Source organism: Xyrauchen texanus, chromosome 46, assembly GCF_025860055.1.
Source record: "Xyrauchen texanus isolate HMW12.3.18 chromosome 46, RBS_HiC_50CHRs, whole genome shotgun sequence".
In the NCBI taxonomy this organism is placed as follows: domain Eukaryota; kingdom Metazoa; phylum Chordata; class Actinopteri; order Cypriniformes; family Catostomidae; genus Xyrauchen; species Xyrauchen texanus.
The window spans coordinates 11,872,159-11,885,606 of NC_068321.1; the positions used below are offsets into that span (position 1 = coordinate 11,872,159).

General features: G+C 37.9%; 1 protein-coding gene across 2 annotated transcripts in view; it reads left to right on the forward strand.

Annotated features, from left to right (window-relative positions):
• LOC127638105 (metabotropic glutamate receptor 8-like) overlaps positions 1-13,448 on the forward strand; it is a 229,068-nt gene that overhangs the window by 208,098 nt on the left and 7,522 nt on the right. For both annotated transcript variants that reach the window (XM_052119455.1, XM_052119456.1), the window contains one exon: positions 3,961-4,896. In XM_052119455.1, the coding sequence (XP_051975415.1) occupies positions 3,961-4,896 (936 nt within the window). The remainder of the gene's footprint in view (positions 1-3,960; positions 4,897-13,448) is intronic.

The following is a 13,448-nucleotide window of genomic DNA, read 5'->3' on the forward strand; positions in this document are numbered from 1 at the left end:
GTCCATTCAGACCCCATACATTGCTTTTTATCTGTCAAAAGGCCTCCTGTGTCCCATACATATATATAAATATTTAAACACAAAATCTGTACTGCTGTCATTCAGATTCAAAACAAACTGTTGATCTTATCTTTTAATATTCATATCCAAGTGCTCTCGACTGATGAAAAATAGTTTCATCTTTTGATAGAAAGATCTCTCAGTCCCCACTACTTTGGCTGTCTCTGGGCCCCCAATGTCCTCATCCCTGTCCAGTTTTGAAGAGACTATTTTGACTGTTTAGGAATATATATATATTTTTTATTTTTTGTATTTTTTTACAAATATAATCTGCCAACATGGCATTATTATAAGAACTATTTAAAAAAAGATACATAATTTCCTAGCCATATAACTACTGACACCATGTTAGCTACAATTTATTATGCAGACCTTTGCTGGGAAAGAAATATAGATACCTCTTGGAACTTTAATTGAGTACGCCTGGTCTAGACAATTGTCATGCTGATTAATTAATTAGTTTAGTTTAGTTCATTTAAGTAATTTTTACTCCATAGAAGTACAATTTTACTCTGAAGGTGCTGACATAGATGCTGATTTTTTTTTTTTACTAGGTTTTTAAAAAATTATTTAGACACTTTCTGGTTGTCAAAACTTTAAATTCAAACATCATTACTCACCCGCTTGTCATTCTTGTCTTTTTTACCTAATGGCTTTCTTTCTTCCATGGAACATTAAAGGTGAAGTCAAGCAGAATGTCAGAGCTGTTTTATTTCCATGCAACAAAAGTTGATGGGGACCTGAGTTTTCAAGCTACAAAAAGGGAGGAAAAAAAAGCCCCATAAAATGATTCCACATAAATTACACACAATATTTCAAGGATTATATAAATATTTCCAAAGCCATATGATAGTTATATGTGAGGAACAGACTGAAATGTAAGATTATTCACTGAAAATCTAGCTTGACAGCCATGCTCATCTTTCAATTTCATTGTATGGAAAAGAAAATCTTCGAAATTCTGCTATTTTTCTGCTAAATACCTTTGTACATACAGTACACTAAAAATGTTAATAATGAACAATTGGTTAAAATATGAGCTGTCAATCAATTACAATTTTTAACTGAATTAAATACATCTCATGATTATTAAGTAATTGCAGAGAAAGTCCACCAAATAAAAATAATTAAATTGATTAAATAATAATACATAATTATATTTAAATAATTATACAAATATAAAAGTCTGCATAAATCAAATTCTTCAGATAATTAAGATTCATAACATTTTTGTGTAGGACAAGTAAAGTATTGATTAGGCAATACAAAAAGTAGCTTCAGAAGGCAATATGTACTGTATATTTCTATGAGGATGGATGCCTGGCACTGAAATATCCCAATCAGCCGGGAGAGGAATAAAAAGGAGCCGGATATGCCAGTTTTGCACACAGCTCATAGACATGTGCTTTCTGCATTGGGCTGGGAAGGTCAACAGTGTGGGCGTCAGGCGGAGCTGTATGTGTGTGTGCCGGATTTATTGTGCTGAAAAGCACTTTTGTTGTGTCTGTGTTTAATTAAGGTAAGTCAGGCCGGATAGCACCCCAGCCTGAATCTGATGATGGGGGTATGTGATGAGATGGAGGGTGTGGCTGGGCTGTGGGGATGGATGCCTGGTGCTGAATTATCCCAATCAGCCTAGAGAGGGATAAAGAGGAGCTGGAGATGCCAGTTCAGGAGAGAGAGAGTTGCACACAGCTTGCAGACATGTGAATTCTATGTTGGGCCAGAAGGTCAACAGTGTGAGCTTCACATGGAGCTGTGTGTGTGTGTGTGTGTATGTGTGTGTGTGTGTGTGTATGCTGGAGTTATTGTGCTGAAAAGCACTTATTATGTTGTGTCTGTGTTAATTAAAGTCTTTTGTGAACCGTTCACCCGGCCCCCACTTTCTCCTTCTTAGGGAAGGCAGAGATCTGCCACACTGAACAAGCCTGTCATTGGCCTTCAGTCCACAGCAATTCATTTTGTAATTTAATTCATCAGTCTGTCCAAGAAAGGGATTTTCAAAGGATTTTCAAAGGAAATCCCTTTTGTAAGGGATTTTCAAAGGATGCATGACGCTTCTATGTACACATGCATCACATGGGCAGTCCTGGAATGTCTAACTTTGGTGGCATCACATCATAAACAGAGTTTTTAGGAGGCTGTGTCAAGTTAAACTTAGTTAGAAATTTAAAACGTCTCCAGACTCCTTCCAGCTGTGTTTGAACAAAATAGATTGTCCTCATCTTGTGCTGTCTGCTGTCAGGGTGGTCTGTTGCCTGTACAGCTGGAGTTACACTTTCTAAACCATTTGGATTAGCTGGTTTTCTACATTAACATTTTCTACATTTTCTACAAAATCATAAAATGTGATCTCATCTTCATCAAAGTCACAAGTGTAGACAAAGCACAACATGCTTAAGCTAACAACACACAAACTATTATAATCTTTTATGTCTTTATTGAACACATCCCATTAAACGTGCACAGTGCTGTGGAAAAAGTAAGCAAACCTTTGGGTTTAATAAATAGTCGATCCTCCAAAAACCTCAACCAAACGTTTCTTGTTGCTGTGGATTAGATTTACACAATGTTCAGAAGGAATTTTGGACCATTCTTCCTTACAGAACTGCTTCAGCTCAGCCATATTCTTAGTATGTCTGGTGTAAATGGCTCTCGAGGTCATTCCACAGCATCTTTTTTAAGTTAAGGTCTGGGCTCTGACTGAGTCGCTCCAAAAGTAGATTTTATTTTTTGAAGCCATTCTGTAGTGGATTTACTTCAATGTTTATGGTCACTTCATTACCCAACTTCTACTGACCTTCAGCTAGCACACAGCCACCCTGACATTATCCTGTAGGATGCAGTATCTTGATAAACTGGCAAGCGGTCCAGACCCCAGTAGTTTTCCCAGTAGTGTTGTGGAGTGTCATCTTTGGCATCAGGCTCAGCAATGTTTATGTTGGAAAGCAGTAGCTTTTTTCGTGGTGTCCTGCCATGGACACCAAGCCTGTTTAATGTTTTTCACATTGTAGACTCATGAACAGAGATGTTAACCAGCTCCAATGATTCCTATGAAGTTTTTAGCTGTCACTCTAGGGTTCTTTTTTACCTCATTGAGCATTTTGCAATGTGCCCTTTGGGTCATCTTGGCTGGACGGACACTTTTAGGGAGAGTAGCCATGGTACTAAATCATCTCCATTTATAGACAGTTTGTCTAACTATGGACAGATGAATATCTAAGCTCTTCGAGATTCCGTTTCCAGCTTTGTGCTAAGCAACAATTCTTGATTGTGAATAGCCAATTCAAAATGATCAAAGTCAAAGTAGCTCTGTCTATGGGCAGTGACAGGATTTTTTCACAGGGATGGCGCTGGCAGGGGCCAGTGATCAGTCATTTTGTTTTTTGGAGGGGGTGCATCATTGTAGGAGGCACATGGATACAAATGCGGAAGTGAGTGGATACAGTGACACCCGCGACTGAGAGGTGCGGCTGTGTGTGGCCCCACATCTAGCTCCGCCCCTGGCTCTGACTCATACCTCCGATCTCTTTTCTTTAATTGGATGCCAAGTTTGCCAACTCCTGACACTAATTAGCTTTTGTTGACATCATTAGCCTATCGGTTCACTTTATTTTCACACAACACTGTGAATGTTTTAGTGGAAGTGTTCAATAAAGACATGACAATTTATAAATGTTTGTGTGTTATTAGCTTCAGCACATTGTGTTTTTTCTATTCTTGTGACTTTGATAATGATGAGATCACATTTTATGACCAGTTAATTCAGAAAACCAGCTAATTCCAAAGGGTTCACATACTTTTTATTTCACCATATAAAACAATTTTAATTTTTGTTTTTTATGTAAATGTTTTTTGATAATTACCAGAATAATATATGATAATGTTGTCTCTCTTCAGATAGATGCCATGCAGTGGGCGAGTGTTGACTCATCCTTGCCCCCATCCGTATGCAGCTTGCCCTGTCAGACCGGTGAGCGAAAGAAGGTTGTGAAGGGGGTGGCCTGCTGCTGGCACTGCGAACGCTGTGAGGGCTACCATTACCAGGCCAGTGAGTTCACATGCCAGCTCTGCCCATATGAGCAACGTCCAGATCAAAACCGCACCGGCTGCCAGCCCATTCCCATTATAAAGCTGGAGTGGCACTCGCCCTGGGCTGTGGTGCCCGTCTTCATTGCCATTATGGGAATCCTTGCCACAACGTTCGTGGTGGCAACATTCGTACGCTACAACGACACGCCTATCGTACGAGCCTCAGGAAGGGAGATGAGTTACGTGCTGCTAACTGGAATTTTCCTATGCTACGTCATCACATTCCCAATGATTGCAGCACCCGGAGTCGCCGTTTGCTCCTTTCGCAGGATCTTCTTGGGTCTAGGCATGTGTTTCAGCTATGCCGCTTTGCTAACCAAAACAAACCGCATCCATCGGATCTTTGAGCAGGGCAAGTGCTCGGTAGCAGCACCACGTTTTATTAGCCCCGCCTCCCAGCTAGTCATCACCTTTAGTCTGATATCAGTTCAGTTAATGGGTGTTTTTGTTTGGTTTGTGGCAGACCCACCACACACCGTTGTGGATTATGGCGAGCAACGCACACAGGAACCTGAAAGTGCCCGTGGAGTACTCAAATGCGATATCTCGGACCTGTCGCTTATCTGCTCGCTGGGGTATAGTATCCTTTTGATGGTCACCTGCACTGTTTACGCAATCAAGACCAGGGGAGTGCCGGAGACCTTCAATGAGGCCAAACCTATTGGATTTACCATGTACACCACCTGTATCATCTGGCTGGCCTTCATACCCATCTTCTTTGGGACAGCACAGTCTGCAGAGCGGGTGAGTCTATTACTGTGTATCTTACTTTAAAGATGCAATAAGATTTTTCCACATTAAAAAGAGTTTTATATAAATAGTTATATAAATTGAAAATAATTGTACTTTTGTTTAAAATGTACCAATGACATAAAGACTTCAGTCATATCGGTGGCCTTGAAAAAGCTGTAGTCATTAAGGATTCTACTTAAAGGACTAGTTCACCCCAAAATTTAAATTCCCTCATCATTTACTCAACCTCATGCCATCCCAGATTTGTAAGACTTTCTTTCTTCTGCTGAACACAAACAAATATTTTTAGAAGAATTTCAGCTCTGTAGTTCCTCACAATGCAAGCGAATGTGTACCAACATTCTGAATATCCAAAAAGCACATTAAGGCAGAATAAAAGTAATCCATAAAACCCCAGTGGTAAAATCTATATCTTCAGAGGCAATTTGATATGTGTGGGTGAGAAACAGAGCAATATCAAGTCAGTTTTTACCATAAATATATCTGTTTCTGACACCTATCATATAAATTCTGAAGATATGGATTTAACCACTGGATTACATTTATGCTGCCTTTTTGAGCCATTGGAGCATCAAAGTTCTGGTCACCATTCACTTGTATTTTATGGACTTACAGAGCTGAGATATGTTTCTTAAAATCTTTGTTTGTGTTCTACAGACGATAGAAAGTCTTAATAATCTGGGATGGCATGGGGGTGAGTAAATGATGAGAGAATTTTCATTTTTGGGTGAACTACTGCTTTAATGCGGGTCACCTCTTCACGGTGGCTGCCATGTTGAAATCACATGATTAGCCATACACTACCAGAGACTATATGATATGAGACAGGTCAATGGAAAACTTATGAATGGGAGAAAATGTAATGCTGAATCTGGCGACTGTAGGACTGGAAGTCCCGCCTTACAGTTAAACAGCCAATTGCCTTTTTGATAGAGACATTGCCTTTCAGTTTTCATCGAGAACGCTTATGCGCATTAGCTGAACCAATTTATGAAACAACTGCTGTCAACTTTTATTGCTGATTTGAAATATGTTATTTGCTTATAGATTTACCAACCGTTTTGGAGATTTTGGTCTTTCCCCATTCAAGTAGATGTAGAGCTGTACTTGTATCCATTGAAAGCAGTGTCCTGCAAGCTGCCCGGATGCAGATGTATGAAATATAGGATGGCTGGGGAAGACTATATCATATTTATGAGAAAACTTCTTTTACTTGGTTGGTAAAAGTTAGGTTTAGTGGTAGGGTAAGGGTTAGGTTTGGGTATTAGTTTTTCCGACCAATCAGGTAACTCTTTCCTGATAAATATTACTGATTTGTCAAATCAGATATGGCTTTCTTCATGAATATAAATTACTTATACTCTGCAATGCTACGTTTTGGAAATTCGCTTTCCGGAGGCCTTACTGGGCCATCAATAGACATGACTTGCCTTAAAGGGACTTTGATACTACTCACTTTATCTTGGTATACATCCTGTTATCAGATACTTTCAGTTGTAGGATAAATTAATCATGGGTGTGTAACCATAAACCTTTGCTTTTGTGTGATGTCCCAGACCCCTGTCGAATTGGTCAGTGAAACATAAGCAACAATGTTCTTAGTGCACACTTAAAGCTAAAGGGTTTTAACTAACTATTATTTAGTTAATGATCAGCATTTGTTCTGTTTTGGATGGTTTTCAACCAGCTTAAAGCTAGGGTGTGCATGTGCAATCTTTTCCAGAAACACTCTTTGTTATACTGGTTGAAATTCTGATAGCAATCGATAATTTAAGTGGTCTAAATGTAAAACAAAATTATATATATATATCTTCTGTGGAAGGGACAGGACTAAAAAATGATCGACCAATCATTGCATTAAGTCCGAATGTAATGATAGGATGTCCTTTCTGTCTGTCAATCGATATTTGCATACAACACACAACTTGTTCGTGCAGACAATCACACGTCATCAGCGTGGGTTCCTTGATGCTGTGCATAGCGAGCGCGAGAATTACTTTCGTTATTATTGTAATGTCTAACCTGTGAATGAGACATGAGGTAATCAGAAACCTTTACGATTGATTCCACCAACACGTCTCTCCTCATGGCGCTTGGACTGCTCTGTGTGTGTGTGTGTTCATGTGTGATAGAGGAGGCGTGGCTTTGGGACACCTATGAAGCGAGGGCAGGCTCTATGTTTTCATAGCTCGCTTGCTAACTGCTAGCCTCTCTGACTTACACACCCTAGCTTTAACCAAGTGGTCGAGATTTGGCTGGTTAGCATGGTCCAGTTAGCCACTGTTAGGGATGGGCGATACCACTTTTTTTCTTTTCGATCCAATACCAATATTTTCAAGTCCAATATCGTCGATACCAAACCGATACCGATACTTATGTTAATTACATTTTTTGGCGATTACTTGGGATAAAATTTGTAATTTACAATAATAATTTTAGTCATTATTATTATTATGTTTTTGCCTAAACAGAAAATTATTAGACTTCTGTTTTGTTTACCCTTACAAAAATTAACCATTTCACTAAAGTAATACAGTATAGTTTAATCATGGTATTTAGTTAAACCATAGTTACCACACAATTAACCATGGTTACTACTACAATATTACTGTAGTAAATGGGTTCGGTGGTATAGTAACTTCATGTTAAATATGTATTTAAATGAATAGGTGTCATTATTGTTCCTTTTATTATGTTACTATGAAAATTGTTAATACTTGATTATTATTCTAACTATTAAACTAATTCATAATACACAATAAACTGTTAAGCATTAATATGAGTGTAGTAATGTTCACGATGACTTGTATTACCATATTTAGCCTACATAAAAATGTGTGTTTTTTTTATTTATTTGTGTAATATTATGTGCCTTTCTGTGTAGAGTGAAATTGTTTTCCTACTTAGAAATATAAATGATTTGATATCACGAGAAAAAGGCACCATGGACAGCAGTAAAGGGTGAAAAAAAGAGCATCCAAAACTATCAGGGGTGTAATAACATACAGTAATTTCACAAAGTTTAATTGCATAAGTTGCATTTAAATGTATATACATATATTTACGTTTAGCAGGGAAATAAATATGCAGTGCAAACCAGGCGCGTCACTAGACCCCTTTTACTGGGGCACGTGCCCCAGTATAAATCAGCTGTGCCCCAGTAAAAGCTCAAGTTTGTGTTTTAACAATTTACATTATTTGTCAGTGCATTCATTTAGATTTATAATACCGGAAAAAAGAAATGGATCTATCTAAATGCAACGCAGTAACCCACCCAATCAACGCTTGTAAAACAGTTTAACCAAAAATACAAATCTGATGCATGCTCGTAGAAATCCATGTGCAGCGTTCGCTTGTGCGCTTCCTATAACCAAACCCACTGTAGCGCGCACAGCCACACACACAAGTCCAGGGGCCGGTTGCACCAGCTATACGTACGTTACAATTTAGCCTAGTTGTGGCATAAATGGGCACTAAGTCAAAATTTACGCACTACTAAATATTTAAGTGTTGCACCATTAAACTTAGGTAGAACATAACCCTACGTATAAACTAAATATTTATGGAAGACTCCGACCAGGAGTAACGGTTGGAATTAAAAAGCAGATTCATTTAATGACTCCAATGTGCTCATGTTTTGTGTGATAGTCATTAATCATTTTGACATATATTTTCTAGTATATATATATAACATTCTTTTAAGCGGCTCTTCAGCATGAAACAGTTCAAACGGTGCAGTTTTCAGTGTGCGTCGTCAAGTGTCAACATATTCAAAATATATATACGATATTAAAATGAATAAATGTCTATTTTTCCAGCTTGTTGTATTAGCATTTATTTATCACCCCTTATTTATTTTAGATCCTATGTATTGTTATTTACACCGGGCAAATATACTATTTATCAAATCTAATTTTATTACGTATCATATTTTAATGGGGATATAATAAATTACAGCTGACAGTTACACGAGCAAACAAGGTTTTAACATTAAGCATAGCGAGATAAAACGTAAATTCACGGCTTTTTAACACTTCTGTGACCAGTTTTGAGGCTGTTTTGCCTGACGTTGGATAATGCAATTCCATAGACTTACTTGACAGAGGTTTTCCTGACATGTAATGTGTACTATAGAAGAATGCAAATGTGCAAGATAGTTTTCTCCAGTTTTGTTATTTGCATATACAGTGTATGCATTTTATGCCGTAAAACATGTTGAGAATAGTAATTTACAGTGTGTTGAAGATACTTAAATATTATATATATTAAAAATTATTAATATCTCTACATGTTTACCTTTCCCAGTAGTTGTTGCAGTGAAGGAATAGTGGTTAAGCAAGGTTTTGTATAGTGCATTGTGTTGCACACTTCTTGCACGCAAGCAGGCTTTCAAGAAAAAAAAAAAAAAAGCGATATGAGTAATGTCTAGCAACACCCCTGGTGCAAATGATAGTTTCTCCAAGGATACTTGTGTGTCAGACACTGGAAATGTCCCGCCCCTTACTGAAACGGAAAATATGATTGGTTAACAAATATCCAATCGCGTCTGAAATGAACGTTCTGATTGGTGGATCAGCTCAGTCTGACTGTCTGTCTTGCCAGTGCTCCTCAGTGCATCTCCGAGTGCGTTTAGAGAGACTCTATGTAAAAAACATTTAAAAATAATAATAAATCACAATTCACTCAACGGTACTGCAGCATTGTTAGATTGAAAAAGTTCCGGGTCAAATGACTGTTGTTCTGGTGGTAAAAAATCTGTAAAAATGTTCTATCATTACCTCTACAAGGCGCTGATCCCTCTTGTTTAAACGAGTCTTGTGATGGCAAGTGCTTGTCTGCTTGTGTTTTTCAGCATTTATGAAGTTAAGATGAGTAGAAGAAACAGTTCCCATCCTGCACAAGTATTTGCTAACATAGCCTAATCCATTTTATTTCACTTTGAAGCTTTTGATTATTGTTCGTGGTAAACAAATAATAATACCCCTAGTTAAAAAAAATATATATATTATTTAGAATCGATATTTTTGTGTGAGGATCGATATTTTCGATACAATGATACAATATTATCAGGATCGATCTGCCCATCCCTAGCCACTGCTGGTAGATGCTGTACTGTAATTTCACATTTCTGGTGGTAATTTCACATTTCAAAAGTAGCTATTTATTCTGACAAAATTATACATTTTTTGCATGCAACATATGAATCACAAATATTTAATTGTACTATAGAAGACGTTTTGCCAGTCACCAATTTTTTAAAGTCTTTTAAAAGCGTGAAATTGATTTTTCCTTTGAAATCACAGCTCAGGAATGTCGCTAGTAAATGGCATGCAGTGCCATCAGCCAGTCAGCACTGTCATGATGTAATTTCCCTGCTGAAATAAATTACAATAGAAACCCACTATTCTAATGAATTTCTAATAACAGTTTTAAAGAAATTCTAATGGTTTTAATGATTATAGGCTAATGGGAAATGTTTTGGTTTTAATAAAAGCAATAATGGCCCCCATGAATCTCTAGTGGTAATGTGTTGGCTTCTTTTGGTTGCATGTTATCTCCTTTAGGTGCTCTGTGTCTTGCTGTTTTGAGCACAAATGTGTCCTGGATGTGCTCTTTTGCTATCTTCTCTATTTTAATTGTTGGTGTATGGAAACATGCACTAGATGAATATCTTTGACTGTTTTGATGCATTTCCAGCTATGTGATACTATATGTGTGTGCGTGTATGGATTGTATTTTTTTCCGGCTAATATCAAATCAGTCTTAATACAATTTAAGCTTTGCAAATGAACTGTTATTGAATGATGGGGCAGTTAAAAACACTTGGATCCAATCAAAAACTTGAGTAAACCATTTAATTGATGAATATTTCAAATGTCATGATTGTTTAATAGTTTATGGTGCTAAGTAACAGTTTAATACTCAGTTGTGCTTGAGAGAACAGTTTAACATATTCAGAATCAATGTGTTAGATGTGCGTTATGTGTAAACCCTGAAATTCTGTTTTATATTATTATATTATTAGCTTGTTCATTCTCTTCCAATGAGTTTCAAATATGGCTGTACTCGAGGGGCTGCATGATGTTAGCCAATCATAACTGTAGGCATTTACATTGAAGTTTTAAGAAGGCGCTTAGGCCAAAACAGTGCTTTTCGACAGAGGGCCAGAGTCAGGGTGGAAAATTATCATATATTACTTAATTATGACTTGTTATGATTTTTGGTTTTTACTAATATTATCAATGGACATCAGGGAGCATAATCATTTATTTATTTATTTTTTAAAAAAAGAGAGAATTTCATGACCCCTTTAAATCCTAATGGAATATGGAACTACAAAAAACTACACTCATAAGGGTATATGTAGTGAAAACCATTAGAATTTCTATTGTTTTTTTTTTGTTCAGCAGTGTTTCTTTTGGCTTCAGAGTGATTAGTCACATGGCATTTACTTTAAATGTTCAGGATGGGGTCAAATCTTTGAATGGAACTGAGTGCCAATGAGCAAGGATGGTGACAAGCTGTTTACATACTTCATGGCTGCATGAACCAGCCAAGCAACTGCCATTGAGAATGAATGGGAATGCTAATGGATAGCTCTCTACAGGTTTTATAGATGTCCTTGGGTACCTCTAGGTACTTAACTAGCTTAACCAGAAAAATATCCTTTTTGTCCAGCTTCACTAGCTATGTTTTACAAGTGTGTTGCCTGATCCGCAAGCTAAACCAGTACCAAAGAATAATAAACCAGCTTTGACAGACATAGAAGTTCATGCTGAATTAAACTAGTCTTTTCAGCAGGTTTAAATTGTATGGTTTTTAAGAATATCACATTCAGTTCTGTTGGGAGGAGTCAGTAGGTATTTTCTATTCAGTATGTACACCAGAAAATGTTAGGTTAGCAAATGCTTAAATTATGACTTGAAATAAAATGCCCCTCAAATCAGTTTTATGCTAATATATATATATACAGTATAGATTTTCTATATTATCTATCTTGCTATACCTGTTATTGTAGCAACTGAAAATTGCACCGTTAAGAATCGTCCATACAGCTGCACATCTCCTCAATGACAACGCCATCAGTGTGCAGTTCTTGTTAGTCTGTTAAAAGGTCTTTGCATCAAAAGCAATTACTCATATAAGAAATCATTATCAGATACATACAGATGATCAAACATGATCCCAAAGAAATACTGGTGCTGTTAATGGTCCATAAAGAGATCATGTAGCCTCTGTCATTCTGGGCCAATATGGGGCCTATAATGTTGATGGATCCAGTGGTCAACAGACTGTAGAATCTAGTTTGTGTTCTTTCATGTATCAGGATATATTTCTGTTCAGTGCTCATTAGTGCAACTGCCAAGTGAAGCCGGGATTATAAACAGAGTGCTGTTACCCATTTTCTCTACATGTCTAATGTTCATGGCATGTGTTGTATTTTCTGCAAATATTTGCTGTCATATATTGATGTTAAGTGTTATGTTTAAGGACAAGGGAAGGGATAGTTCACCGAAAGATTTAAACTCTGTCTACATTTACTCACTTTCATTGCAATGCTTTCCTATACAATGAAAGTTAATGTTGAATTTGACTGTCACTTTTAATAAGCAGACATGACAAGACTGAATGAAAACTTGTGAATACCTGCAAAGGAGGAAATGAGGGAAGGCTTGTTAGAAGTCATGCATAGAAACAGGACAAGCGAATATATAACATCTGGTTAAACTGTGCATTTACACTGATGAACCAAAACATGTTGACCACTTACAGGTGAAGCAAATGATGTTGATCATCTCCTAACAAAGCCAGATGTCAAGGTCTGGGTAGATTTGATGGTAAGCAAACAGTCAGTTCTCGTAGTCAAAGTGTTGACTGCAGGAGAAATGGGCAGGAGTAAAGACCTGAGCAACTTTGACAAGGGCCAAATTGTTATGGCCAGACAACTGTGTCAGAGCATCTCTGATACGGCAAGGCTTGTGTGGTGCTCCCGATCAGCAGTGTTGAGTACCTGCCAACAGTGGTCCGAGGAGGGACAAACCACAAACCAACGACATGGTGTTGGGCGCCCAATGCTCATCAATGGAACTGGATCTTGGAGCAGTGGAAGAAGGTTGCCTGGTCCGATGAGTCCCGTTTTCTTTTACATTACGCTGTGTATGTGTGCAACGTTTACCTGGGGAAGTGATGGCACCAGGATGCACTGTTGTAAGACGACAAGCCGGTGAAGGGAGTGTGATGCTCTGGGCAGTGTTCTGCTGGGAAACCCTGAGTCCAGCCATTCATGTGGACATCAGTTTGGTGCCCTGGCCTCCAAATTCCCCAGATCTCAATCCAATTGAGCATCTGTGGGATGTGCTGGACCAACAAGTCCGATCAACAGTGGATCCACCTTGCAACTTACAGGACTTGGAGAATCTGCTGCTCATGTCTTGATGCCAGATACCACAGAACACCTTCGGGGGTCTTGTAGAGTCCATGCCTCGGAGGGTCGGCGCTGTTTTAGCGGCATGCAAAGGACTAAAAACATTAGACATAATTAG